Genomic DNA, 25,587 nt, shown 5'->3' with positions numbered 1-25,587 from the left:
CATGTGAGATATACTGTTGCTGAACTCTGCTTGTATGGTCCTTCTATTGGTTTACTCCTGAACTGTTATACTGCTGGATTTCCTTTTGTTGCTGACTCCTGTCTGTTCCTGGTCCTTCCCAGCCAAGCTCTTAGCAAACAGACTAAAAACAAATTTACCTAAACATATTTAGCCTGATCAAGTTGGTTTTGTCCCATTTAGGGAGGCTAGAGACAACACCCTCAAACTACTCCAACTAATAACGTTTGTGAGCAACAATGCCACCCCCCCTAACGCTTTTATCAATAGATGCAGAGAAGGCCTTTAACAGAGTTACCTGGCCTTTTATGCGCACCACACTTACCAAGATGAATTTTGGTTCCATATTCATATACATGGTCTTCTCGCTCTATTCTTCCCCCATGCCAAAGTCCTTTCCAATGGTCTCTTATCAGTTTTCTTCAGGATCAGAAATGGCACATGACAGGGATGTCCGCTTTCCCCACTCTTGCTTGCTTTGACTATTGAGGTCCTTGCGTGTAAAATTCGGTCCAACCCACAAATAGAGGGAATAACAGTACAGGGAAAAGAATACAAACTAGCCATGTATGTGGACCATGTCTTGCTTACATTGACTAGCATTACCCACTCACTACCAGCAGTTTTAAAGGAATTCAAAAACTATGGAGTAGTGTCCAACTTTCCCCTCAATTTGAACAAATCAGAGCTATTAAACATCTCAGAATCCACATCCGTTATCTCTCAGATACAAAAAACTGCCTGATAAAAAAGTGGTTCAAGATGAAATACAATACCTAGGTATCACTATAAAACCCAGAATTTGCGGTCTGGTCAACACTAACTAGGAAACTAACAAGGAAACTTAGGGACGGGATAGTCAGAGACCTCTCTAGTTGGAAAAGTAAAACCATATCCTGGATGGGATGTATTAACATAGTCAAGATGAACATCTTGCCCAGAGTTCTCTACATACTAAAAAAAACTCCCTTTAATGCCTCAAATAGATTACCTTAAACAGATACAGACAGCTATTGAAACCTATATCTGGCGGAGTATTAAGCCCAGAATCAATAAAAAGACACTATATAAATCACGTCATGGGGAGGATTGGGGATCCCCAACCTTCATAAATACAAGCAGGCTATCCTTCTTCAGCATATGTTTGAGTGGTGCCACAGCGCAAACCACAAGGCTTGGATACACTTAGATGCTGATATTCTTAGCAGGGTAAATGTGGGAGCAATGTTGTGGATCCCTAGAAACAAATTTCCTACCCTAATCAGCTCTTCCCCCCCTAGTGGAGAAAGTCTTTTATGAATGGGAGAAAATCACTACCACTAGTAGCTCCATTTCTACTCAAGTCTCACTGCTCACTCCTCTCAGAGAAAACCCCGACATAGGAATACACCTTCCCTCTAAGACAACAAAGCCATATTATCCACTCCATTATACCACCATACACAATGCCATCTCACATGGGAAACCTAAAGCACACATTGAACTTAGTAAATGGGACCCTTCCCTTTTTACGTCCTGGTTAAATTTTTCTACACACATAAAAATAAGTCCTCCCTTACTAAACCAACAATACAGTTTGCAAAGTTTTGCACCTTATATCAAACCCCAAGACACCTGATTTCCCTCCTATACAGTCTAGTTAAATCAGACAACCCCCAATCACTTCCCAATTACACACACGGCTGGCACAAGGAGCTTGGGCACAAAATAGATCCAAAACAATGGCATAACATTTTCAATCTATTTTTAAATTATCAGTCTCCGCTCTAAACCACTAGTCCCACTATAAATTCCTGAGCAGATTTTTTCTGACACAGCAGAGGCTTAAAAAAATCTACCCACATACCTCCGGGACCTGCTGGAGAGGTTGTAACGAAGAATGCGCTATGCTCCATATCTGGTGGCAATGTACTAAATTAGAAAATTACTGGAAGGAGATCTTTGAGGAAATGAGTAAGGTCTTAGATTTCCCAATCCATCCTTGCCCGGCCTCCTATTATACCACAACCTACCTAAATTCACAGATAACACCAACAAATCCCTGTTTATCATTATGCTAAACTGTTCCAAAGAGATCGTTCCTCGACACTGGGGAAAAAACAGACCCTCCGCTCTTTTCTGAGTGGAAGACACATGTCACCAATCTTTTACACCTTGAAAGATACCACTATATAAAAATAGGTAAACCAGATATCCATGAAATCCTGCGCCTAATGTGGGAAGGCAATCCCATGTAATCCCCTCACTGATACCAACCTTTCCCACAAAGGTACTGCGGCCCCTGTGTAGTCACATTTTAATCCCTTCACCCAAACCCACACTTCCCCTATCTCCCACACAGCTCACACCCTTTATTTTTTCCCCCTCTTCCCCTACAGTCATCCTTTCTCCCTTCCAACCATTTCTTTCGCATGACACAGTGAGTCCATGGATCATCTCTAATTACTATTGGGAATATAACTCCTTGCCAGCAGAAGGAGGCAAAGAGCACCACAGCAAAGCTGTTAAATATCACCTCACTTTCATCCAACCCCAGTCATTCTCTTTGCCTACATTAAGAGCAAGGATGTGGTAAAGTTTAGGTGTCTGGAAGAAGATTCTTCAATCAAAATGTTATTATTTTCCAGCAGTGCAAGTTTGTTCTGCTTTTTCCTGGGGTTTAGCCATAGCCCATGTCAGTCTCTTCAGTAGAGCAGTGGTGGCTTTTAAGCAATTGGGAACTTGTGGGGTATATATTTATTACCGTTCAAATAGCACAACTTTTGAGGATATATTAAATTTATCAACATATACATCTATGAACTGACATTACATATCCTTTGGTGAGTTTATCATTGTAGCATTTTAAAGTGTTTATATGTATGTAAGCTAATCTATGTTTAGATATGAGCAATGAAATATTTTTAAGGACTAACTAAACTTTCAAGTATGATGGACTAAGTCAATTTACCGCATATATGGAACAAGGACATTTATCACATTCCCCTGCATAAACTGATATGACAAGCGATGGGATTACAGAACCGCCCCATAGAATATAGGAGACACAGCATAAAAAGGGGAATACAAGGAGGAGTGGGCATAAGCCTCTGACGAAGCGGGAGGAGTCCCGCGAAACGCGTAAGGCCACGCCCACACGCACACGTTGCAGCTACGTTGTAAACCCTCTAGGCTAGGAGAATCTGTTGCCGGCTACACAGGTTCACTACCGCAGGAGGGAAGCTTTTGTTCTGAAGGACTACAAACGATATATCCTGACTTCCCACTAAAAACTCTGAGTCTGGGCGGATATAGCCAGGTTAACCAGGAGGGAGAAATTGGATATTGGGAATACGTATAGTAACATCTATACAACACGCTGCCACATACCTCATATTGTTTGAGGGTTTGTTTGTGAGTTTGTTTTTTGCTATTAATAAATTGTTATTTTAATATTGATATACTGCACAATGATCTTTTTTCTGCTTTCTTCCTTGCGCTCCATATCTTTCTCTTTCTAATTTTTATCCCATCGCTATCACACCAGTGATTTAAAAGGAGCTGCATAAGGGGGAAAAAAGAGAACTGCTTCTGCTTCCACTTTTTGGACATTGCCACACGAGCATTTAAAGAGACATACACTGCAATAAAGTAGGAAGCTTTATTTTTATTACTATCATTTTTTTACTGTATGTTTTAATTCCTTTGGTATTTATATGCAATCTTTTGGGAAATATTCCTAGTTTTTGCTTATTTAGCAGCTTTTTAAGTTTATATATGTGTTTGGCGCTTTTCAAAGTGTTTGTTTGTCTATAATCCTCACTGCGCCTCCCAAATAGTTATTGCTGCCCTAACTTGAAAGCCTGAGTGAGATCACTCACACCTAGATTACGAGCTTTGCGTTAGAGGCTGTGCGGTGATAACGAGCAGTTTATGCTCACCGCTCACTTACAAACAGCGCTGGTATTACGGGTTTTTACAAACCAGACAAGAAGTGAGCGTTGAGCAAAATTTTGCTCATTACCGCACTCCAATACCAGTGCTGCTTACGTTAGCGGTGAGCTGGTGTAACGTGCTCGTGCACGATTTCCCCATAGGAATCAACGGGGAGAGCTGGCTGAAAAAAAGTCTAACAGCTGCCAAAAAGCAGCGTAAAACTCCTTAACGCAGCCCCCTTGATTCCTATGGGGAAATAACATTTATGTCTACACCTAACACCCTAACATGAACCCCGAGTCTAAACACCCCTAATCTTACACTTATTAACCCCTAATCTGCTGCCCCCGACATTGCCGCAATTTACATTATATTATTAACCCCTAATCTGCCGCTCCGGACACCGCCGCCACCTACATTATACTTATGAACCCCTAATCTGCCGCCCCCAATGTCGCCGCCACCTACCTATATTTATTAACCCCTAATCTGCGGCCCCCAACGTCGTCGTCACTATATTAAAGTTATTAACCGATAAACCTAAGTCTAACCCTAAACTTAACACTCCCTAACTTAAATATATTTAAAAGAAATCTAAATAAAATTACTTTAATTAACTACATTATTCCTATTTAAAACTAAATACTTACCTGTAAAATAAACCCTAAGCTAGCTACAATATAACTTATAGTAATACAAACTTATGTAAGTTTGTATTTATTTTAACTAGGTAAAATAGTTATTAAATAGTTATTAACTATTTAATAACCACTTAGCTAAAATAAATACAAAAGTACCTGTAAAATAAAACCTAACCTAAGTTACAATTACACCTAACACTACACTATAATTAAATTATTTCCCTAAATTAAATACAATTAAATTAAATTATCTAAAGTACAAAAAAACAAACACTAAATTACGTAAAATAATAAACAAATTACAAGATTTTTAAACCAATTAAACCTAATCTAATCCCCCTAACAAAATAAAAAAATCCCCCCCAAAATAAAAAAAAGTCCTACCCTAAATTACAAATAGCCCTTAAAAGGGACTTTTGCGGGGCATTGCCCCAAAGTAATCAGCTCTTTTACCTGTAAAAAAAATTAAAACTCCCCCACAACATAAAAACCCACCACCCACACAACCAACCCTACTCTAAAACCCACCCAATACCCCCTTTAAAAAAAACCTAACACTAACCCCTGGAAGATCACCTTACCGGGAGAAGTCTTCATCCAACCGAGCCGAAGTCCTCAATGAAGCCGGGAGAAGTCTTCATCCAAGCCGGGCGAAGTGGTCCTCCTGACGGGCAGAAGTCTTCATCCAGACGGCATCTTCTATCTTCATCCATCTGGCGTGGATCGGGTCCATCTTCAAGACATTCGACGTGGAGCATCCTCTTCTGACGACGGCTAAGACTGAATGAAAGTTCCTATAAATGACGTCATCCAAGATGGCGTGCCTTCAATTCCGATTGGCTGATAAAATTTTATCAGCCAATCAGAATTAAGGTATCCAGCTTGATCCAATCAGCCAATAGTATTGAGCTTGCATTCTATTGGCTGTTCCAATCAGTCAATAGAATGCAAGCTTAATCCTATTGGCTGCTTGCATCAGCCAATAGGATTTTTTCTACCTTAATTCCGATACGCAATTTACGTAAGTGGATTTGCGGAATTTCCAAGGCCTAGATTTGGAGTTCGGCGGTAGCCGTCAAAACCAGCGTTAGAGGCTCCTAACGCTGGTTTTGGGCGCCCGCTGGTATTTGGAGTCAGTGATTAAAGGGTCTAACGCTCACTTTTCAGCCGCGACTTTTCCATACCGCAGATCCCCCTACGCCATTTGCGTAGCCTATCTTTTCAATGGGATCTTTCTAACGCTGGTATTTAGAGTCGTTTCTGAAGTGAGCGTTAGAGCTCTAACGACAAGATTCCAGCCGCCTGAAAATAGCAGGAGTTAAGAGCTTTCTGGCTAACGCCGGTTTATAAAGCTCTTAACTACTGTACCCTAAAGTACACTAACACCCATAAACTACCTATGTACCCCTAAACCGAGCTCCCCCCACATCGCCGCCACTCGATTAAAATTTTTAACCCCTAATCTGCCGACCGCCACCTACGTTATACTTATGTACCCCTAATCTGCTGACCCTAACCCCGCCGACCCCTATATTATATTTATTAACCCCTAATCTGCCCCCCTCAACGTCGCCGACACCTGCCTACACTTATTAACCCCTAATCTGCCAAGCGGACCTGAGCGCTACTATAATAAAGTTATTAACCCCTAATCCGCCTCACTAACCCTATCATAAATAGTATTAACCCCTAATCTGCCCTCCCTAACATCGCCGACACCTAACTTCAATTATTAACCCCTAATCTGCCGACCGGAGCTCACCGCTATTCTAATAAATGTATTAACCCCTAAAGCTAAGTCTAACCCTAACACTAACACCCCCCTAAGTTAAATATAATTTTTATCTAACGAAATAAATTAACTCTTATTAAATAAATGATTCCTATTTAAAGCTAAATACTTACCTGTAAAATACATCCTAATATAGCTACAATATAAATTATAATTATATTATAGCTATTTTAGGATTAATATTTATTTTACAGGTAACTTTGTAATTATTTTAACCAGGTACAATAGCTATTAAATAGTTAAGAACTATTTAATAGTTACCTAGTTAAAATAATAACAAAATTACCTGTAAAATAAGTCCTAACCTAAGATATAATTAAACCTAACACTACCCTATCAATAAAATAATTAAACTACCTACAATTACCTACAATTAACCTAACACTACACTATCAGTAAATTAATTAAACACAATTCCTACAAATAAATACAATTAAATAAACTAGCTAAAGTACAAAAAATAAAAAAGATCTAAGTTACAGAAAATAAAAAAATATTTACAAACATAATAAAAATATTACAACAATTTTAAACTAATTACACCTACTCTAAGCCCCCTAATAAAATAACAAAGCCCCCCAAAATAAAAAATTCCCTACCCTATTCTAAATTAAAAAAGTTACAAGCTCTTTTACCTTACCAGCCCTGAACAGGGCCCTTTGCGGGGCATGCCCCAAGAATTTCAGCTCTTTTGCCTGTAAAAGAATAAATACAATACCCCCCCCCCAACATTACAACCCACCACCCACATACCCCTAATCTAACCCAAACCCCCCTTAAATAAACCTAACACTAAGCCCCTGAAGATCTTCCTACCTTGTCTTCACCATACCAGGTTCACCGATCCGTCCTGAAGAGCTCCTCCGATGTCCTGATCCAAGCCCAAGCGGGGGCTGAAGAGGTCCATGATCCGGTCAAAGTCTTCATCCAAGCGGGGCAGAAGAGGATCTTCCATCCGATTGAAGTCATCATCCAGGCGGCATCTTCGATCTTCTTCCATCCGGAGCGAAGCGGCAGGATCCTGAAGACATCCAGCGCGGAACATCCATCCGGACCGACGACTGAACGACGAATGACTGTTCCTTTAAGGGACGTCATCCAAGATGGCGTCCCTCGAATTCCGATTGGCTGATAGGATTCTATCAGCCAATCGGAATTAAGGTAGGAATTTTCTGATTGGCTGATGGAATCAGCCAATCAGAATCAAGTTCAATCCGATTGGCTGATCCAATCAGCCAATCAGATTGAGCTCGCATTCTATTGGCTGTTCCGATCAGCCAATAGAATGCGAGCTCAATCTGATTGGCTGATTGGATCGGCCAATCGGATTGAACTAGATTCTGATTGGCTGATTCCATCAGCCAATCAGAAAATTCCTACCTTAATTCCGATTGGCTGATAGAATCCTATCAGCCAATCGGAATTCGAGGGACGCCATCTTGGATGACGTCCCTTAAAGGAACAGTCATTCGTCGTTCAGTCGTCGGTCCGGATGGATGTTCCGCGCTGGATGTCTTCAGGATCCTGCCGCTTCGCTCCGGATGGAAGAAGATCGAAGATGCCGCCTGGATGATGACTTCAATCGGATGGAAGATCCTCTTCTGCCCCGCTTGGATGAAGACTTTGACCGGATCATGGACCTCTTCAGCCCCCGCTTGGGCTTGGATCAGGACATCGGAGGAGCTCTTCAGGACGGATCGGTGAACCTGGTATGGTGAAGACAAGGTAGGAAGATCTTCAGGGGCTTAGTGTTAGGTTTATTTAAGGGGGGTTTGGGTTAGATTAGGGGTCTGTGGGTGGTGGGTTGTAATGTTGGGGGGGCGTATTGTATTTATTCTTTTACAGGCAAAAGAGCTGAAATTCTTGGGGCATGCCCCGCAAAGGGCCCTGTTCAGGGCTGGTAAGGTAAAAGAGCTTGTAACTTTTTTTAATTTAGAATAGGGTAGGGAATTTTTTATTTTGGGGGGCTTTGTTATTTTATTAGGGGGCTTAGAGTAGGTGTAATTAGTTTAAAATTGTTGTAATATTTTTATTATGTTTGTAAATATTTTTTTATTTTCTGTAACTTAGATCTTTTTTATTTTTTGTACTTTAGCTAGTTTATTTAATTGTATTTATTTGTAGGAATTGTATTTAATTAATTTATTGATAGTGTAGTGTTAGGTTAATTGTAGGTAATTGTAGGTAGTTTATTTAATTAATTTATTGATAGGGTAGTGTTAGGTTTAATTATATCTTAGGTTAGGACTTATTTTACAGGTAATTTTGTTATTATTTTAACTAGGTAACTATTAAATAGTTCTTAACTATTTAATAGCTATTGTACCTGGTTAAAATAATTACAAAGTTACCTGTAAAATAAATATTAATCCTAAAATAGCTATAATATAATTATAATTTATATTGTAGCTATATTAGGATGTATTTTACAGGTAAGTATTTAGCTTTAAATAGGAATCATTTATTTAATAAGAGTTAATTTATTTCGTTAGATCAGTGCTTTCCAAACTGTGTGTCGGGACACACTAGTGTGTCGGCAGCAGTGTGTAGGTGTGTCCCTGCTTCAGCACAAATTTTTTTAAATTTAATTTTTTTTACATTTCAGGCAGTAGTCAGTAAGTGGGACAGCAGTGTGCTTGCAGCGCGGGCAGTAGTCAATTGGACTCACCGAGCTCTGAGGGCGGCAGCTTAAACGCTGAGCTGAAGTCAGTGTTTTATTTGTTGTTGCAGCTAGCTCCCAGTAGTGCATTGCTGCTCCTGCTCTTGATATATGGATAGGAAGGGGAAGCTTAAAAATGCTTGATGATGAAATGTGAGTATCTTTATCTAATATTCCACCAAATATTCAGAAATTGTGTTCATCCCATCAACCTCATACATCCCATTAAAATAGTAAGTAGCTGTTGGTGTTATTAAACTTTTTTTAATTCTTGCACATACTTACTGTTACTTGTAAATACATTTCATTATTATACCATTTATGTATGTGTCCGTATCTCTTAAAACAGTTAAACCTCCTGTTTGCCAGTACAACTGAATTACTGTGTCGCGAAATGATGTAGGTCTAAAAAGTGTGTCGCCAACATAAAAAGTTTGGAAAGCTCTGCGTTAGATAAAAATTATATTTAACTTAGGGGGGTGTTAGTGTTAGGGTTAGACTTAGCTTTAGGGGTTAATACATTTATTAGAATAGCGGTGAGCTCCAGTCGGCAGATTAGGGGTTAATAATTGAAGTTAGGTGTCGGCGATGTTAGGGAGGGCAGATTAGGGGTTAATACTATTTATGATAGGGTTAGTGAGGCGGATTAGGGGTTAATAACTTTATTATAGTAGCGCTCAGGTCCGCTCGGCAGATTAGGAGTTAATAAGTGTAGGCAGGTGTCGGCGACGTTGAGGGGGGCAGATTAGGGGTTAATAAATATAATATAGGGGTCGGCGATGTTAGGGCAGCAGATTAGGGGTACATAGGGATAACGTAGGTTGCGGCGGTTTACGGAGCGGCAGATTAGGGGTTTAAAAAAATATGCAGGGGTCAGCGATAGCGGGGGCGGCAGATTAGGGGTTAATAAGTGTAAGGTTAGGGGTGTTTAGACTCGGGGTACATGTTAGAGTGTTAGGTGCAGACGTAGGAAGTGTTTCCCCATAGGAAACAATGGGGCTGCGTTAGGAGCTGAACGCTGCTTTTTTGCAGGTGTTAGGTTTTTTTTCAGCTCAAACAGCCCCATTGTTTCCTATGGGGGAATCGTGCACGAGCACGTTTTTGAGGCCGGCCGCGTCCGTAAGCAACTCTGGTATCGAGAGTTGCATTTGCGGTAAAAATGCTCTACGCTCCTTTTTTGGAGCCTAACGCAGCATTTGATTAAACTCTCGATACCAGAGTTAAATTTATGGTGCGGCCAGAAAAAAGCCCGCGGAGCGTTAGCAGCCCTTTTACCGCCGAACTCCAAATCTAGGCCCAAGTCTGGCCAAAAAAGTGAGCGGTACACCTGTAATAGCAGCGGGCATTAGAAAGCAGCGTTAGGACCTCTTAACGCTGCTTTTTAAGCCTAACACACAATTCGTAATCTAGGCGTCAGTCTTTTTCTTTTTACACAGGTCCATGAGGAGGATGCCTCTCAAACCTAATGAGCTGCCCTGCTGCCAGGCAGATTACATAGAGGTAAAAAAAAACCCTAAAAAACCTTACAGAGTGAGCGCTAATAAATATCAGCCAAAGGTAAATATAGAATAATTGACACAATCACTAATTGCTAAATTCAATGTATACAACAGTATTTAATTGGTTCTTTTAAAACCTGTTTAAAACCTATTTGCTAAAAAAGGGAATATTTAAAACACAAGTTATTTTATCTTCTAAAAATACAATCATGAAATCACAATTCATGATAACAATATAGAGTGCGCACTCTTAAAAACATGTAAAACTAAAAAAAAGAGGGGTCTTCCCTCTCTGGTTTAAATTAAGTGGGGCTATAACCACAACTAAGTAATGTTCCTTATTGGAGGATCGCAAAAAGATATGGCTCGCACCTTCTGCTCTGAAGGCTCACTGAAATGCCACTTGTATTATGTGTTTTTTTTTCTAGCGCTGCTTCTAAACAACGCTGGTATTTAGAGTTCTCTGAAGGGCTGCGTTAGGCTCCAAAAAGGGAGCATACAGGCATATTTACCGCCACTTCAACTCTCAATACCAGCGTTGCTTACGGTAGCGGCTAGCTGGAAAAACGTGCTTGTGCACGGTTCCCCCATAGGAAACAATGGGGCATTTTGGGCTGAAAAAAAACCTAACACCTGCAAAAAAGCAGCGTTCAGCTCCTAACGCAGCCCCATTGTTTCCTATGGGGAAACACTTTCTAAGTCTGCACCTAACACCCTAACATGTACCCCGAGTCTAAACACCCCTAACCTTACACTTATTAACCCCTAATCTGCCGCCACCGCTATCTCTGACCCCTGCATTACACTATTAACCCCTAATCTGCCGCTCCGGACACCGCCGCAACCTACATTATACCTATGTACCCCTAATCTGCTGCCCCTAACATCGCCAACACCTACATAATATTTATTAACCCCTAATCTGCCCCCCCAACGTCGCCGCTACCTTACCTACACTTATTAACCCCTAATCTGCCGACCGGACCTCGCCGCCACTATAATAAATGTATTAACCCCTAAACCGCTGCACTCCCGCTTCGCAAACCATATAATAAATAGTATTAACCCCTAATTTGCCCTCCCTAACATCGCCGCCACCTAACTTCAAGTATTAACCCCTAATCTGCCGACCGGACCTCGTCGCTACTATAATAAATGTATTAACCCCTAAAGCTAAGTCTAACCCTAACACCCCCTAAGTTAAATATAATTTTATTCTAACTAAATAAATTAACTCTTATTAAATAAAGTATTCTTATTTAAAGCTAAATACTTACCTGTAAAATAAACCCTAATATAGCTACAATATAACGAATAATTATATTGTAGCTATTTTAGGATTTATATTTATTTTACAGGCAACTTTGTATTTATTTTAACTAGGTACAATAGCTATTATTAACTATTTAAAAGCTACCTAGTTAAAATAATTACAAAATTACCTGTAAAATAAATCCTAACCTAAGTTACAATTAAACCTAAAACTACACTATCAATAAATTAATTAAATAAATTAACTACAATTACATCTAATTAAATAAACTAAACTAAATTACAAAAAATAAAAAAAGATTACAAGAATTTTAAGCTAATTACACCTACTCTAAGCCCCCCTAATAAAATAACAAAGCCCCCAAAATAAAAAAAATTCCCTACCCTAATCTAAATTTAAAAAGTTAACAGCTCTATTACCTTATCAGCCCTTAAAAGGGCTTTTTGCGGGGCATGCCCCAAAGAAATCAGCTCTTTTTCCTGTAAAAAAAAAACACACAATACCACCCCCAACATTACAACCCACCACCCACATACCCCTACTCTAACCCAAACCCCCTTAAATAAACCTAACACTACCCCCCTGAAGATCTCCCTACCTTGAGTCGTCTTCACCCAGCCGAGCACCGATGGATCAAAAGAAGACATCCGGAGCGGCAGAAGTCTTCATCCTATCCGGGCAGAAGAGGACATCCGGACCGGCAGACATCTTCATCCAAGCGGCATCTTCTATCTTCATCCATCCGACGAGGAGCGGCTCCATCTTCAAGACCTCTGGCGCGGAACATCCTTCTTCAACTACGACTACCCGACGAATGAAGGTTCCTTTAAGTGACGTCATCCAAGATGGCGTCCCTCGAATTCCGATTGGCTGATAGGATTCTATCAGCCAATCGGAATTAAGGTAGGAAAAATCTGATTGGCTGATTGAATCGGCCAATCAGATTCAAGTTCAATCGGATTGGCTGATCCAATCAGCCAATCAGATTGAGCTCGCATTCTATTGGCTGATCGGAACAGGAGCCCTTAACGCTGCTTTTGACGGCTACCGCAGAACTCTAAATCTAGGCGACTGTGTTTTAGCATCCAACACTTTAAACTCTCCTGTATGCAGCTTGTTGTCTGTGTTTTCTGTTACCTCTTTCCTCAGGTTCCTTTATGCAGTCAGAATCTCCTTAGGACTGAAAGGTTACTGTGTTAGCAGCTTTTTTCATCCGGTCCCTATTTGTGTAGGTGATCCAGTCTGTAATCACAGCTTAGGGGTCATTCCAGAAAGACACAATAGTTTTCTTTAAGCAGTATTTTTTCTCTTTTTTGCAGTCTTGGAGTCTCTAGCACTGTTAAACTAGTGCCTTAAAGGAGTTCAATCAGAATATTGTCTTTTCCCCCCTTGTAGATCCTTGTAACAAACAGTGTTTGTGCTCCAAAAGGAAAACAGTCCAGCAGCAGCTGGAGGTAAGTGCTAATTTTATTTTTCTAGGGAGTATACAGAAAAATTAGGCACTTTAACAGTTAATTCTGTTGGGACATCAGACAGTGGAGCAGCTCTGAGTTGAGACCAGATATCTCTAACATATTATCTCCGGCGGTCAGCAGGACAGGTAGGATCCTCAGCTGGCTGAGGTGTAGAGGCTGTCTGGGGTGCTCTAAGATACGTTTATTTTTTGCAAGATAAAAAATTGTTGTTTAAAATTTAAAGGGAAAGTAGCGTTTTTTGTGACATAATTTAAAAGACAAATTAAAGTATTTTATTTTTCATTTGTTTAATTCTTGGAAAAAATGGACTAAGAGGCCCTGCAGAATGTTACTTGTTCTTTATGTTTTGATGCTAATGTGGAGCCATCAATCCCTTTCCGTTCCTCATGTATTGAGAGAACTTTGAATTAAAGGGATTGACTTTTTGATTCTGAGCCAGCATTGTCTAAGACGGATGCTGTTCAGGGGTCTCCTGAAAATGTTCAAGATATGCCGCAGCTTTCTCCTCAAATGTCCCAAACTTTATCGTCCACACATGCAGTGCCCTGTGCTTCCTCTCAAACTCCGGTTGGAGTTTCGTTGCAAGACATCGCTACCCTTATGTCTTCTGTGGTAACTGATACACTGTCTGCTGTCTGCCTTTCCTATGCTGCAGGGAAAGAGCAAGAGGAAATCTAAAGATTAAGGCCTAGATTTAGAGTTCGGCGGTAGCCGTGAAAACCAGCGTTAGAGGCTCCTAACGCTGGTTTTGGCCGCCCGCTGGTATTTGGAGTCAGTGATTAAAGGGTCTAACGCTCACTTTTCAGCCGCGACTTTTCCATACCGCAGATCCCCCTACGCCAATTGCGTATCCTATCTTTTCAATGGGATCTTCCTAACGCCGGTATTTAGAGTCGTTTCTGAAGTGAGCGTTAGAGCTCTAACGACAAAACTCCAGCCGCCTGAAAATAGCAGGAGTTAAGAGCTTTCTGGGCTAACGCCGGTTCATAAAGCTCTTAACTACTGTACCCTAAAGTACACTAACACCCATAAACTACCTATGTACCCCTAAACCGAGCTCCCCCCACATCGCCAACACTCGATTCAATTTTTTTAACCCCTAATCTGCCGACCGCCACCTACGTTATACTTATGTACCCCTAATCTGCTGCCCCTAACCCCGCCGACCCCTGTATTACATTTATTAACCCCTAACCTGCCCCCCACAACGTCGCCGCCAGCTACTTAAAATAATTAACCCCTAATCAAAGCGCCGCCACCTACGTTATCCCTATGTACCCCTAATCTGCTGCCCTAACATCGCCGACCCCTATATTATATTTATTAACCCCTAATCTGCCCCCCACAACGTCGCCGCCCTGTATTACATTTATTAACCCCTAACCTGCCCCCCACAATCTCCCTATGTACCCCTAATCTGCTGCCCTAACATCGCCGACCCCTATATTATATTTATTAACCCCTAATCTGCCCCCCACAACGTCGCCGCCCTGTATTACATTTATTAACCCCTAACCTGCCCCCCACAACGTCGCCGCCAGCTACTTAAAATAATTAACCCCTAATCAAAGCACCGCCACCTACGTTATCCCTATGTACCCCTAATCTGCTGCCCTAACATCGCCGACCCCTATATTATATTTATTAACCCCTAATCTGCCCCCCTCAACGTCGCCGACACCTGCCTACACTTATTAACCCCTAATCTGCCGAGCGGACCGCACCGCTACTATAATAAAGTTATTAACCCCTAACCCGCCTCACTAACCCTATCATAAATAGTATTAACCCCTAATCTGCCCTCCCTAACATCGCCGACACCTACCTTCAATTATTAACCCCTAATCTGACGACCGGAGCTCATCGCAAAGGGCCCTGTTCAGGGCTGGTAAGGTAAAAGAGCTTTTAACTTTTTTAATTTAGAATAGGGTAGGGAATTTTTTATTTTGGGGGTCTTTGTTATTTTATTAGGGGGCTTAGAGTAGGTGTAATTAGTTTAAAATTGTTGTAATATTTTTCTTATGTTTGTAAATATTTTTTTATTTTTTGTAACTTAGTTCTTTTTTATGTTTTGTACTTTAGCTAGTTTATTTAATTGTATTTATTTGTAGGAATTGTGTTTAATTAATTTATTGATAGTGTAGTGTTAGGTTAATTGTAGGTAATTGTAGGTAGTTTATTTAATTAATTTATTGATAGGGTAGTGTTAGGTTTAATTATATCTTAGGTTAGGATTTATTTTACAGGTAAATTTGTTATTATTTTAACTAGGTAACTATTAAATAGTTCTTAACTATTTAATAGCTATTGTACCTGGTTAAAATAATTACAAAGTTGCCTGTAAAATAAATATTAATCCTAAAATAGCTATAATATAATTATAATTTATATTGTAGCTATATTAGGATTTATTTTACAGGTAAGTATTTAGCTTTAAATAGGAATAAGTTATTTAATAAGAGTTAATTTATTTCGTTAGATGTAAATTATATTTAAGTTAGGGGGGTGTTAGTGTTAGGGTTAGACTTAGCTTTAGGGGTTAATACATTTATTAGAATAGCGGTGAGGTCCGCTCGGCAGATTAGGGGTTAATAATTGAAGGTAGGTGTCGGCGATGTTAGGGAGGGCAGATTAGGGGTTAATACTATTTATGATAGGGTTAGTGAGGCGGATTAGGGGTTAATAACTTTATTATAGTAGCGCTCAGGTCCGCTCGGCAGATTAGGGGTTAATAAGTGTAGGCAGGTGTCGGCGACATTGAGGGGGGCAGATTAGGGGTTAATAAATATAATATAGGGGTCGGCGATGTTAGGGCAGCAGATTAGGGGTACATAGGGATAACGTAGGTTGCGGCGGTTTACGGAGCGGCAGATTAGGGGTTAAAAAAAATATGCAGGGGTCAGCGATAGCGGGGGCGGCAGATTAGGGGTTAATAAGTGTAAGGTTAGGGGTGTTTAGACTCGGGGTACATCTTAGGGTGTTAGGTGCAGACGTAGGAAGTGTTTCCCCATAGGAAACAATGGGGCTGCGTTAGGAGCTGAACGCTGCTTTTTTGCAGGTGTTAGGTTTTTTTTCAGCTCAAACAGCCCCATTGTTTCCTATGGGAGAATCGTGCACGAGCACGTTTTTGAGGCTGGCCGCGTCCGTAAGCAACTCTGGTATCGAGAGTTGCATTTGCGGTAAAAATGCTCTACGCTCCTTTTTTGGAGCCTAACGCAGCATTTGTTTGAACTCTCGATACCAGAGTTAAATTTATGGTGCGGCCAGAAAAAAACCCGCGGAGCGTTAACAGCCCTTCTACCGCCAAACTCCAAATCTAGGCCTAAGTGAGTAAGGTTTCTGACACAGTCGTGGCTATTCTGAATGTTCCTTCCCAGAAATCTGATGAGGAAGATACTTCAGTGGCATCTGAGGGGGAAATCTCAGACTCAGACAGTGTAATTGCTTCTTCTTATGCTGAAGTGGTATCATTCAGATTTAAGATGGAATCCCTCCGTTTCTTACTCAAGGAGGTTTTGGCTACCTTGGATGACTCAGACACTACTGTCGTAGTCAATCCTAAGAAGTCTAGTAAATGAAACAAGTATTTTGATGTACCTTCCATGGTGGAGGTTTTCCCTGTACCAGAGTGGGCTACAAAGATTATTGCTAGGGAATGGTAGAGACCTGGTATCCCTTTTTCTCCATCCCCAATTTTTAAGAAGATGTTTCCTATTGCTGACTCTATCAAGGAGTCTTGGCAGACGGTCCACAAGGTAGAATGGGCAATTTCCATTTTGGCTAAGAGAACTACTATTCCCATTAACCCCTTAATGACCACAGCACTTTTCCATTTTCTGTCCGTTTGGGACCAGGGCTATTTTTACATTTTTGCGGTGTTTGTGTTTAGCTGTAATTTTCCTCTTACTCATTTACTGTACCCACACATATATATTATATACTGTTTTTCTCGCCATTAAATGGAATTTCTAAAGATACCATTATTTTCATCATATATTATAATTTACTATAATAAAATTATAAAATATGAGGAAAAAATGGAAAAAAACACACTTTTTCTAACTTTGACCCCCAAAATCTGTTACACATCTACAAACACCAGAAAACACCCATGCTAAATAGTTTCTAAATGTTGTCCTGAGTTTAGAAATACCCAATGTTTACATGTTCTTTGCTTTTTTTTTTAAAAGTTATAGGGCAATAAATACAAGTAGCACTTTGCTATTTCCAAACCACTTTTTTTCAAAATTAGCGCTAGTTACATTGGAACACTGATATCTTTTAGGAATCTCTGAATATCCCTTGACATGTATATATTTTTTTTTAGAAGACATCCCAAAGTATTGATCTTGGTATATTTCATGCCACCATTTCACCACCAAAAGAACCTTTCTCTTTTGGGAGAAAGGTTCTTCAAGCAGTGGTGCCTTCTGTTTAGGTACCCTGTCTTTTTTCCCTCCCTTATCATCTGTGTCCTCTAGCTTGGGTATTGATTCCCAATAGTAATTAGAGATGATCCGTGGACTCACCATGTCATTAGAAAGAAAACAAAATGTATGCCTACCTGATAAATTTATTTCTTGACACAGTGAGTCCACGGCCCGCCCTGTTTATTTAGACAGGTTTTTGTGTTGTAAACCTCAGGCACCTCTGCACCTTGTGTTACTTTCTTTCTCTCTTTTTCCTTTGGGCGAATGACTGGGGTTGGAGGGAAGTGAGGTGATATTTAACAGCTTTGCTGTGGTGCTCTTTACCTCCTCCTGCTGGCCAGGAGTGATATTCCCAATAGTAATTAGAGATGATCTGTGGACTCACCGTGTCAAGAAATAAATAAATGTATCAGATAAGCATATATTTAGTTTTTTCTATTTCTTCGGTTCCTCTCCCCCCCCCTGAGCAGGTCTTGCTCAGTAGGCTTATTACTCTTATTTTGGGATACAGTTCGCATATGTTATAAAAAATTAAAACCCATTGCATGCTTAATATACAAGGCACAAGGACTTCTCTTAATCTGAGCGGAACCCATAACTTTGTCATCTGGCGGTACCCTGGTTGATAAGGAACACCTACCTTGCTTGAACTTATTGAGAGGGAAACTCTATGGACTTACATATATTAAACTTCTCCCCCAGATACCGCTCAGATTGTCAATACTTATATGCTACCATTGTTTTCTGTACCTATTGCCTTTTAATGTTATCTTCTTTTTACCTTTAATAAAGCTTGCAATTTAAAAAAAGCTGCTCCTCTGATGCCCTGAAAATGTTTCCCACAGAAAATAGTGGATTTTCTTGATCAAACACATTCAGAATAATAAATATCAGACCAAAAAAAGGACAAATGATTTGTGTCAAACAAAACATTTTGTCTGTGCACATCTCTATTGTTAATCTGTAAGTGTGTATAAACCACTGTGTGTTAAAGAGTGTGACTGGAATTAAGATAACCTTGTAGTGTTACTGGGGCTTTCTTTCACAGAATATTGTTGTTGAACTTAAATTGAAGTAGAAGTTTCTAATGCTGTCATCTTTCCTATATTAAACCAAGTATATGTTCTAAATGTCTAATCCTAAAAAAAAAAAGAAAAAAAAAAGTTATTTAAAACTACAAAGTAACAGCTACTGTCATTTTTAACTTATTAATATCATGCAAAAAGATAAATACATTTTTTTTCAACTAACCAAATAACGCCTGAAGCGCAGAATGAAAATCTCCGTAACGCAGTCCCATTGATGTCTATGGGGAAAAAAAAGTAACGTTTAAACCTAGCACCCTGACATAAACCCCAATTCTAAACACCCTAATCCGCTGCCCCGGACACCGCCGACACCTAAATAAAGTTATTAACCCCTATTCTGCTGGTCCCTGACATCGCCGCCACTATAATAGTTATTAACCCCTATTCCCCTGCACCCCAACATCGCTGACTCTATAAGAAAGATATTAACCCCTATTCTGCCGCTCCCCAACATCGCCGCCACTAAATAAAGTTATTAACCCCTATTCCCCTGCACCCCAACATCGCTGACTCTAAAAGAAAGATATTAACCCCTATTTTGCCGCTCCCCAACATCGCTGCCACTAAATAGTTATTAACCCCTATTCCCCTGCACCTCAACATCGCTGACTCTATAAGAAAGATATTAACCCCTATTCTGCCACTCCCCAACATCGCCGCCACTAAATAAAGTTATTAACCCCTATTCCCCTGCACCCCAACATCGCTGACTCTATAAGAAAGATATTAACCCCTATTCTGCCGCTCCCCAACTTCACCACCACTAAATAAACCTACTAACCCTAAACCGCCAGCCCCCCACATCGCAAAAAACTAAATTAAATTATTAACCCTTAAACCTAACCACCCCCTAACTTTAAATTAAAATTACAATATCCCGGGGGGCACCCGGGCGGCGGCCATCTTACAGGTTGCACTGAGCTTCAGCTCCTCAAGCTTTCTCCATTGTTAGCCTGCTCACCATCGCATTTTCCTTCATACCCTGCTTAAAATAGTGGGGGAGCTTGTCTGAAGAGGTCAAGCTGCGCAAGTGTGAGTCAGAACCATCAGGCCTATAGCGCAGCAGTTGAGAGATCCGGACTTACCTTTGAGAGACAACTGTTGCCGGTGTCTGTTTCTCTGCTGCCTGACGCAGTATGCCTGGACCCTGCAGCGAGCATCTCCCGGCTGGGACGCTCAATTGAGCTCAAAGAGAAAGTGCTCAGAATGCAGCTATACCGGCTGGTAGTGGACTCATTAACACCACTCGGTGCTGACCCCCCTCTCAGCTGTGAGACCCGGACTGGCTCACGGGGCAGTGTAAAGGACTATAGGACTGGTGGGGGCTAAACCGTGAGATGGTGTTGTTGTTTACATGCGGGGTATATGATTACTCATTTTTATATAGCAGGCTCTGATTATCTCTGTCGCAATGCCTTGTTTAAGCACTAACAGTCATATTTTTTTATAGTTCTAAATTTAATTGTTTTGGCTCAAGCATGTCCGTATGAGTTAATAGACAGCGATATTTGCTCCATAGAGATTGTATATGTGTATTTACTCCTATCTGCCATACTATTGCCCATTATATGCTGGGAGAAACAGGAGATTCATTTTTGCCCAAATATTGCTTAAAACCAGCTACATAACCTTGTGCAGCATGAACCGATGGACATATAAGCCCCTCTTAAAAACTGTTTTAGGTGATACTTACTCTCACATAACAGAAAAACTGAGGTGTGTAGTTATTTAATTGTATGGTATACCTAACATTTTAGTCTGATAGCATTGTTCATTATATTTTGGGTCCAAAAGTGGCCCAGTTTGTTATTTTATTTCTTCCCCAAAGTCCCCCAGTATGTCACAAACTTACTTCAGGGGGCCTAAGAGAGGCCTCTATATATTTTAGGGGGATATTATTCCAGCTAATGTCTCACTACATTATAAGGGGAATCGCCTTAATAGAAAATATGAGGTTCACTTTTTTTTTCTTATTTTTACTTGTCTTCTTAGGCATCATTTGTACAACTGATTTGACATATTATCTGGGTTCCACGTTTATGTCAGTATTTTTTTTTGTTACTTTATACGCCTGGAATTATGTGATGTAACATTGCCTGTTATATATGTTATATAACCTCAATAAAAAATGATTTAAAAAAAAAAAAAAAAACACACAAACCAAATATATAGAATAAAAAAAAAAATTACAATATCCCTATCTTAAAATAAATAAAAACTTACCTGTGAAATAAAAAAAAAACTAAGTTTAAACTAACAATTAACCTAACATAACTATTATACTAAAATTAAAATAACTACCAATTCAATTAACTAAATTAAACATTAAAAAAAACTAACACTACTAAAAAAAAATTAATTCTAAAATTACAAAAAATACAAAATTATAAAAAATAACTAACGAAATTATCAAAAATAAAAAAAGAATTAAATGGCCTTTTGTAGGGCATTGCCGTAAGTAAAACAGCTCTTTTACCTGTAAAAAAAATACAAAGACCCCCCCCCCCAACAGTAAAACCCACCACCCAACCAATACACCTCATATCAAATCAATTAAGTAATTTGGCAAAATGTCACACCAAAAATGATGTGTGATATTTTAAAGAAGACATTGCACAGATTCTTTAGGACTTTTATTTAAATAGTTCTTAAACTCAACATTTAATCTCTACATAAAATGTTTATCTAAGTACAATAAAACAGAATCAATTTAAAAAAAACGTGTGATATATTTTTTTTTCCGTATAAGATAAAAGGCACAGTGCAAACTTTGATGTTCTTTTAAGGTTAGGTACCTCTTATGGAAGCAAAAGAAAAATGGCAAGAGTGACAGATAATTACTTTAGTATTGTTGGTGACTGCCTTAAATGTTTAAATGTAGTTTTTTTCACTTCAACAAAAATACTAATTCATTATGTATTATTTAGTAAATAATTGTAACTTTAATTTAGCTCTATTTTAATTATGTTAAAGTTAGGGGGTGTTAGGGTTAGGTTTAGGGTTAGGTTTAGGGGGTTAGTAGTTTAATTTAGGCTGTTGTGATGTGGGGGGCTGGCGGTTTAGGGGTTAATAGGTTTATTTAGTGGTAGTCATGTGGGAGGCCAGAGGTTTAGGGGTTAATAACGTTATTTAGTGGCAGCATTCTCAGGGAGTGGCAGAATAGGGGTTATTAGATTTTTTATAATGTGGGTGATGTTGGGGTGCAGGGGAATAGGCGTTATTACCTTTAGTATAGTGGCAGCAATATCGGGAGCGGCATATTAGGGGTTAATAGATTTATTTTGGTGGCGTCGATATCGGGAGTGGCAGATTAGGGGTTAATAACATTATGTAGATGGCGGCGATGTCGTGGGCGGCGTATTAGGGGTCTTTAGACTCGGGGTTTATGTTAGGGTGTTTAAATGTTATTTTTTTTTTTTTTTCATAGACATCAATGGGGCTGTGTTACGGATCTTTTCATCCTGTGATCGCAGGTGTTAGGTTTTTTTCTGACCCGCTCTCCCCATTGATGTCTATGGGGAAAGCGTGCACGAGCACAGCAAAACAGCGCTTGTATTTTGTGCGGTATGGAGCTTAAAACCACCATATCGCACGCACAAACAGGCTGTTTCAAAACTTGTAACTATAGGCTGTGCTATAAGGGGTTTTTCGTTAATTTCCCTTTAGCACGCTTTACTTGTATTCTACCTGATAATTAGGTAAAAGGTTGCCAGTATATGTGTAGAATCAATTCGTTTAAATTAATTTTCACTTTTAATTAGTGTATTCAAATTTGTTGTTTTCAAGTGGAGCTCTCACTCTAACAAAGTCCAATGTATCCGGAATAAATGTGTTGGTAGGCGGATTACATGTATGTAAACCATTTGTTTGCTCAATAAAACTCTCTTTTATTTATTTATAAGCACTGGCTTTATTTATTAGAAGACCGATCCCATTGTCAGCACTATCAAGTGATAATTTATGCTAAGACTGTCCTACATGGTAGCCTCTTGGTTTCTCCAGTGTGGGTTTCAGGCAATTGGACTATGGTCTTCTGCTAATAAAGCACCAGTGAGATCTAATGTGAAAGATCCAGATGTGCTACGATTTCTGGGAGTGGGTGTTGATTGAGGACCATAGAGGAAGTAGTTTGTATTAGTTGCTAGATCTTAGTTAAGTTCTAATAAATTCACACCAATTAGATGCCACTAGCATCACCATTCCCCAGCCCTCCTACACTACACCTCCAAGAAAAAAACTCTCCAAAGCCTAAGGGATCCACTAAAATCTAAAGAGTCCCTCAAACACCTAAGAGATCCTCTAGCTCCTTCCAACCACTAGCGAATCCCAAAATAAATTAATATGCCGTACAATTTTAAAAATACTCGAAAGTTATTTTTCTGCCTTTAAATGGTTAGTCATATGTTGTAGAAAATATGCAGCATACTTTATTTTTGTCCATTTTCATGTAATTTCCTTCTGAAAATTTTAATTAGTCACATCTCCAGAAAGACTAAAGTGTATCCTGCAGTATTCAGAACCCTAGCTCTGTTAGATGCTACGCAATGATTGTTTGCAAGCCCTACAATGGCTAAAAAAACAGCTTCCACCCTTGGTACATTGTGCCCTAAGTTGCTATTAAAAAATGCTAACACAATATTTTTTAATTGTAGCTTTATTGAGCTCTAGTACCACGTATTTAATTTGTTCAGTAAAGAATGCCTGTAGCACCTTTACTGCTGCTGTATATTACGGCAATACCTTTCCCATAGTTACTCCTGCATTTCATAACATAGCTCTCCATTTCAGTCAATTATAGTTGCCTGAAAATATTTCATTTAACCTGGCTGATTTTTCATATAATTTTTTAAGCCATTTCATTCCTTTTAAATAATGATATAACAGGAAAATCTGGTTAACAAAAACTATAAGAAACGGGTATTGCCCATATCCTTTTGTACATTTTGGCCGCATTAATTGTAGCAATATTATAATGTTTTTATTTGTGTTTTGTTGTTGTTCCTTTTTATTTTAATACAGTTCAATATTAGAAATCATATATGTTATTTTTTTTTATGTACAGGTCATAAGATACTGAATACAGTAGATTGCACTAGACCTAATGGTGGAAAGTTACCAGCAAATGTTGCACTTATGATGAGTGATTTTGCTGGTGGGGCATCTGGTTTCCCAATGACATTCTCTGGTGGAAAATATACAGGTAAGTTGAAGTTTTACAACATCAGATCTTGTTTATCTATTGATGAAAGCATACAGACACAGTAAAGAGTGAGAAGCATGAGGTTATGCTCAGAAATTCAGCAGCCAAAACAGTTCCAAATCACAAGCAGCTGGGGAGACAAGTAAGACAAAAGACTATTTAAAGTTCAGACTGAGGGGGCCAATTTATCAACCTGTATGGGCCCCAATGCCTCTGTTTCTGCGCGAGCCTTCAGGCTCGTCAGAAACAGGAGTTAAGAAGCAGCGGTCTTAAGACCACTGCTCCTTAACTCGTCCGCTACCTCGCATACGATCGGGTTGATTGACACCCCCTGATAGCGGCCGATTGTCCGCGAATGTTCAGGGGGCGGCATTGCACAAGCATTTCTAGGGAAATGCTTGTGCAATGATAAATGTCGACAGCGTATGCTGTCGGCATTTATTGATATGCGGCGGACATTGATAATTAAGCCCCTGAGGGTCATATATATGCAGGCAAAGAACCTTTTAACTCTGTAAAGAAATGTTATAATAACAAGTATAGTGGCCACAAGGTTGTTAATATACACCTCATGTCAAATCAATTAAGTAATTTGGCAAAAGGTCACACCAAAAATGTGTGATATTTTAAGGAAGACATTGCACAGATTTTTTTAGGACTTTTATTTAAATAGTTCTTAAACTCAACATTTAATCTCTACATAAAATGTTTATCTATGTACAATAAAACAGAATCAATTTAAAAAAAAGTGTGATATATATTTTTTTCCGTATAAGATAAAAGGCACAGTAAAACTTTGATGTTCTTTCAAGGTTAGGTACCTTTATAGAAGCAAAAGAAAAATGGCAAGAGTGACAGATAATTACTTTATTATTGTTGGTGACTGCCTTAAATGTTTAAATGTAGTTTATTTCATTTCAACAAAAATACTAATTCATTGTGTATGTAAATTAATAATTTAATATCATTGTAATACATTTTATAAATACACTTTCAAACAAATTATTGGAATCATAATGGTTATTTATTTTTTCTATAACTTTAATTGTTTAATTAAAAGTAAACAAAGTTTAAATCACACTTTCAAACACACAGCCTAATTTGAGTATTGAGTTAGCATCCTCCTGGCCATATTACATTCAACAACAAAAAATTAAGTGTTCACATCTAAGGACTGCACTGTCTGAGAGAATTTAGCGTTAGGGATAAAGAAAAGAGTGATTTGGTCAAATAAAATGTAATTTAGATGGGATTACACTTCGAGGATGGGAGGAAAAAAAAGGTATGGTCATGAATATCAAGATATTTGATTTTCAAGTATCAAAGGTTGCTACAGTTTGCAAGTCTGGCTATTTAGATTTGATAGTTATGTGTGATTTATAGAATTTACTAATAGAGGTATTTATGTGGGCTTCAAACAATTAAAATCACCAATAGCCATTCAAAATGGGGCCTTTAGCAATGTCAATAAGTTTATTCATTGCTTTCTGGAAGAAGTCTGGAGTAAGTGTGTTAGAAGTTTATATGTTCATAATGGTGATGTGTCTATCGTAATAGAGGCCCTACTAGTGTCAAAACTCAAATTCACTGTCTTTAT

At 39.1% G+C, this 25,587-nt stretch overlaps 1 protein-coding gene across 3 annotated transcripts in view; it reads left to right on the top strand.

Moving 5' to 3' along the window:
- Positions 1-25,587, top strand: part of LOC128660792 (cytidine monophosphate-N-acetylneuraminic acid hydroxylase-like) — a 301,003-nt gene that overhangs the window by 101,273 nt on the left and 174,143 nt on the right. For all 3 annotated transcript variants that reach the window (XM_053714812.1, XM_053714814.1, XM_053714813.1), the window contains exon 9: positions 23,853-23,990. In XM_053714812.1, coding sequence (XP_053570787.1) covers positions 23,853-23,990 — 138 coding nt within the window. The remainder of the gene's footprint in view (positions 1-23,852; positions 23,991-25,587) is intronic.

The sequence above is a fragment of the Bombina bombina genome, chromosome 5 (assembly GCF_027579735.1).
Source record: "Bombina bombina isolate aBomBom1 chromosome 5, aBomBom1.pri, whole genome shotgun sequence".
Classification (NCBI taxonomy): domain Eukaryota; kingdom Metazoa; phylum Chordata; class Amphibia; order Anura; family Bombinatoridae; genus Bombina; species Bombina bombina.
Note: the sequence above shows the minus strand (reverse complement) of the source record. Positions and strands in the feature narration are given on the sequence as shown.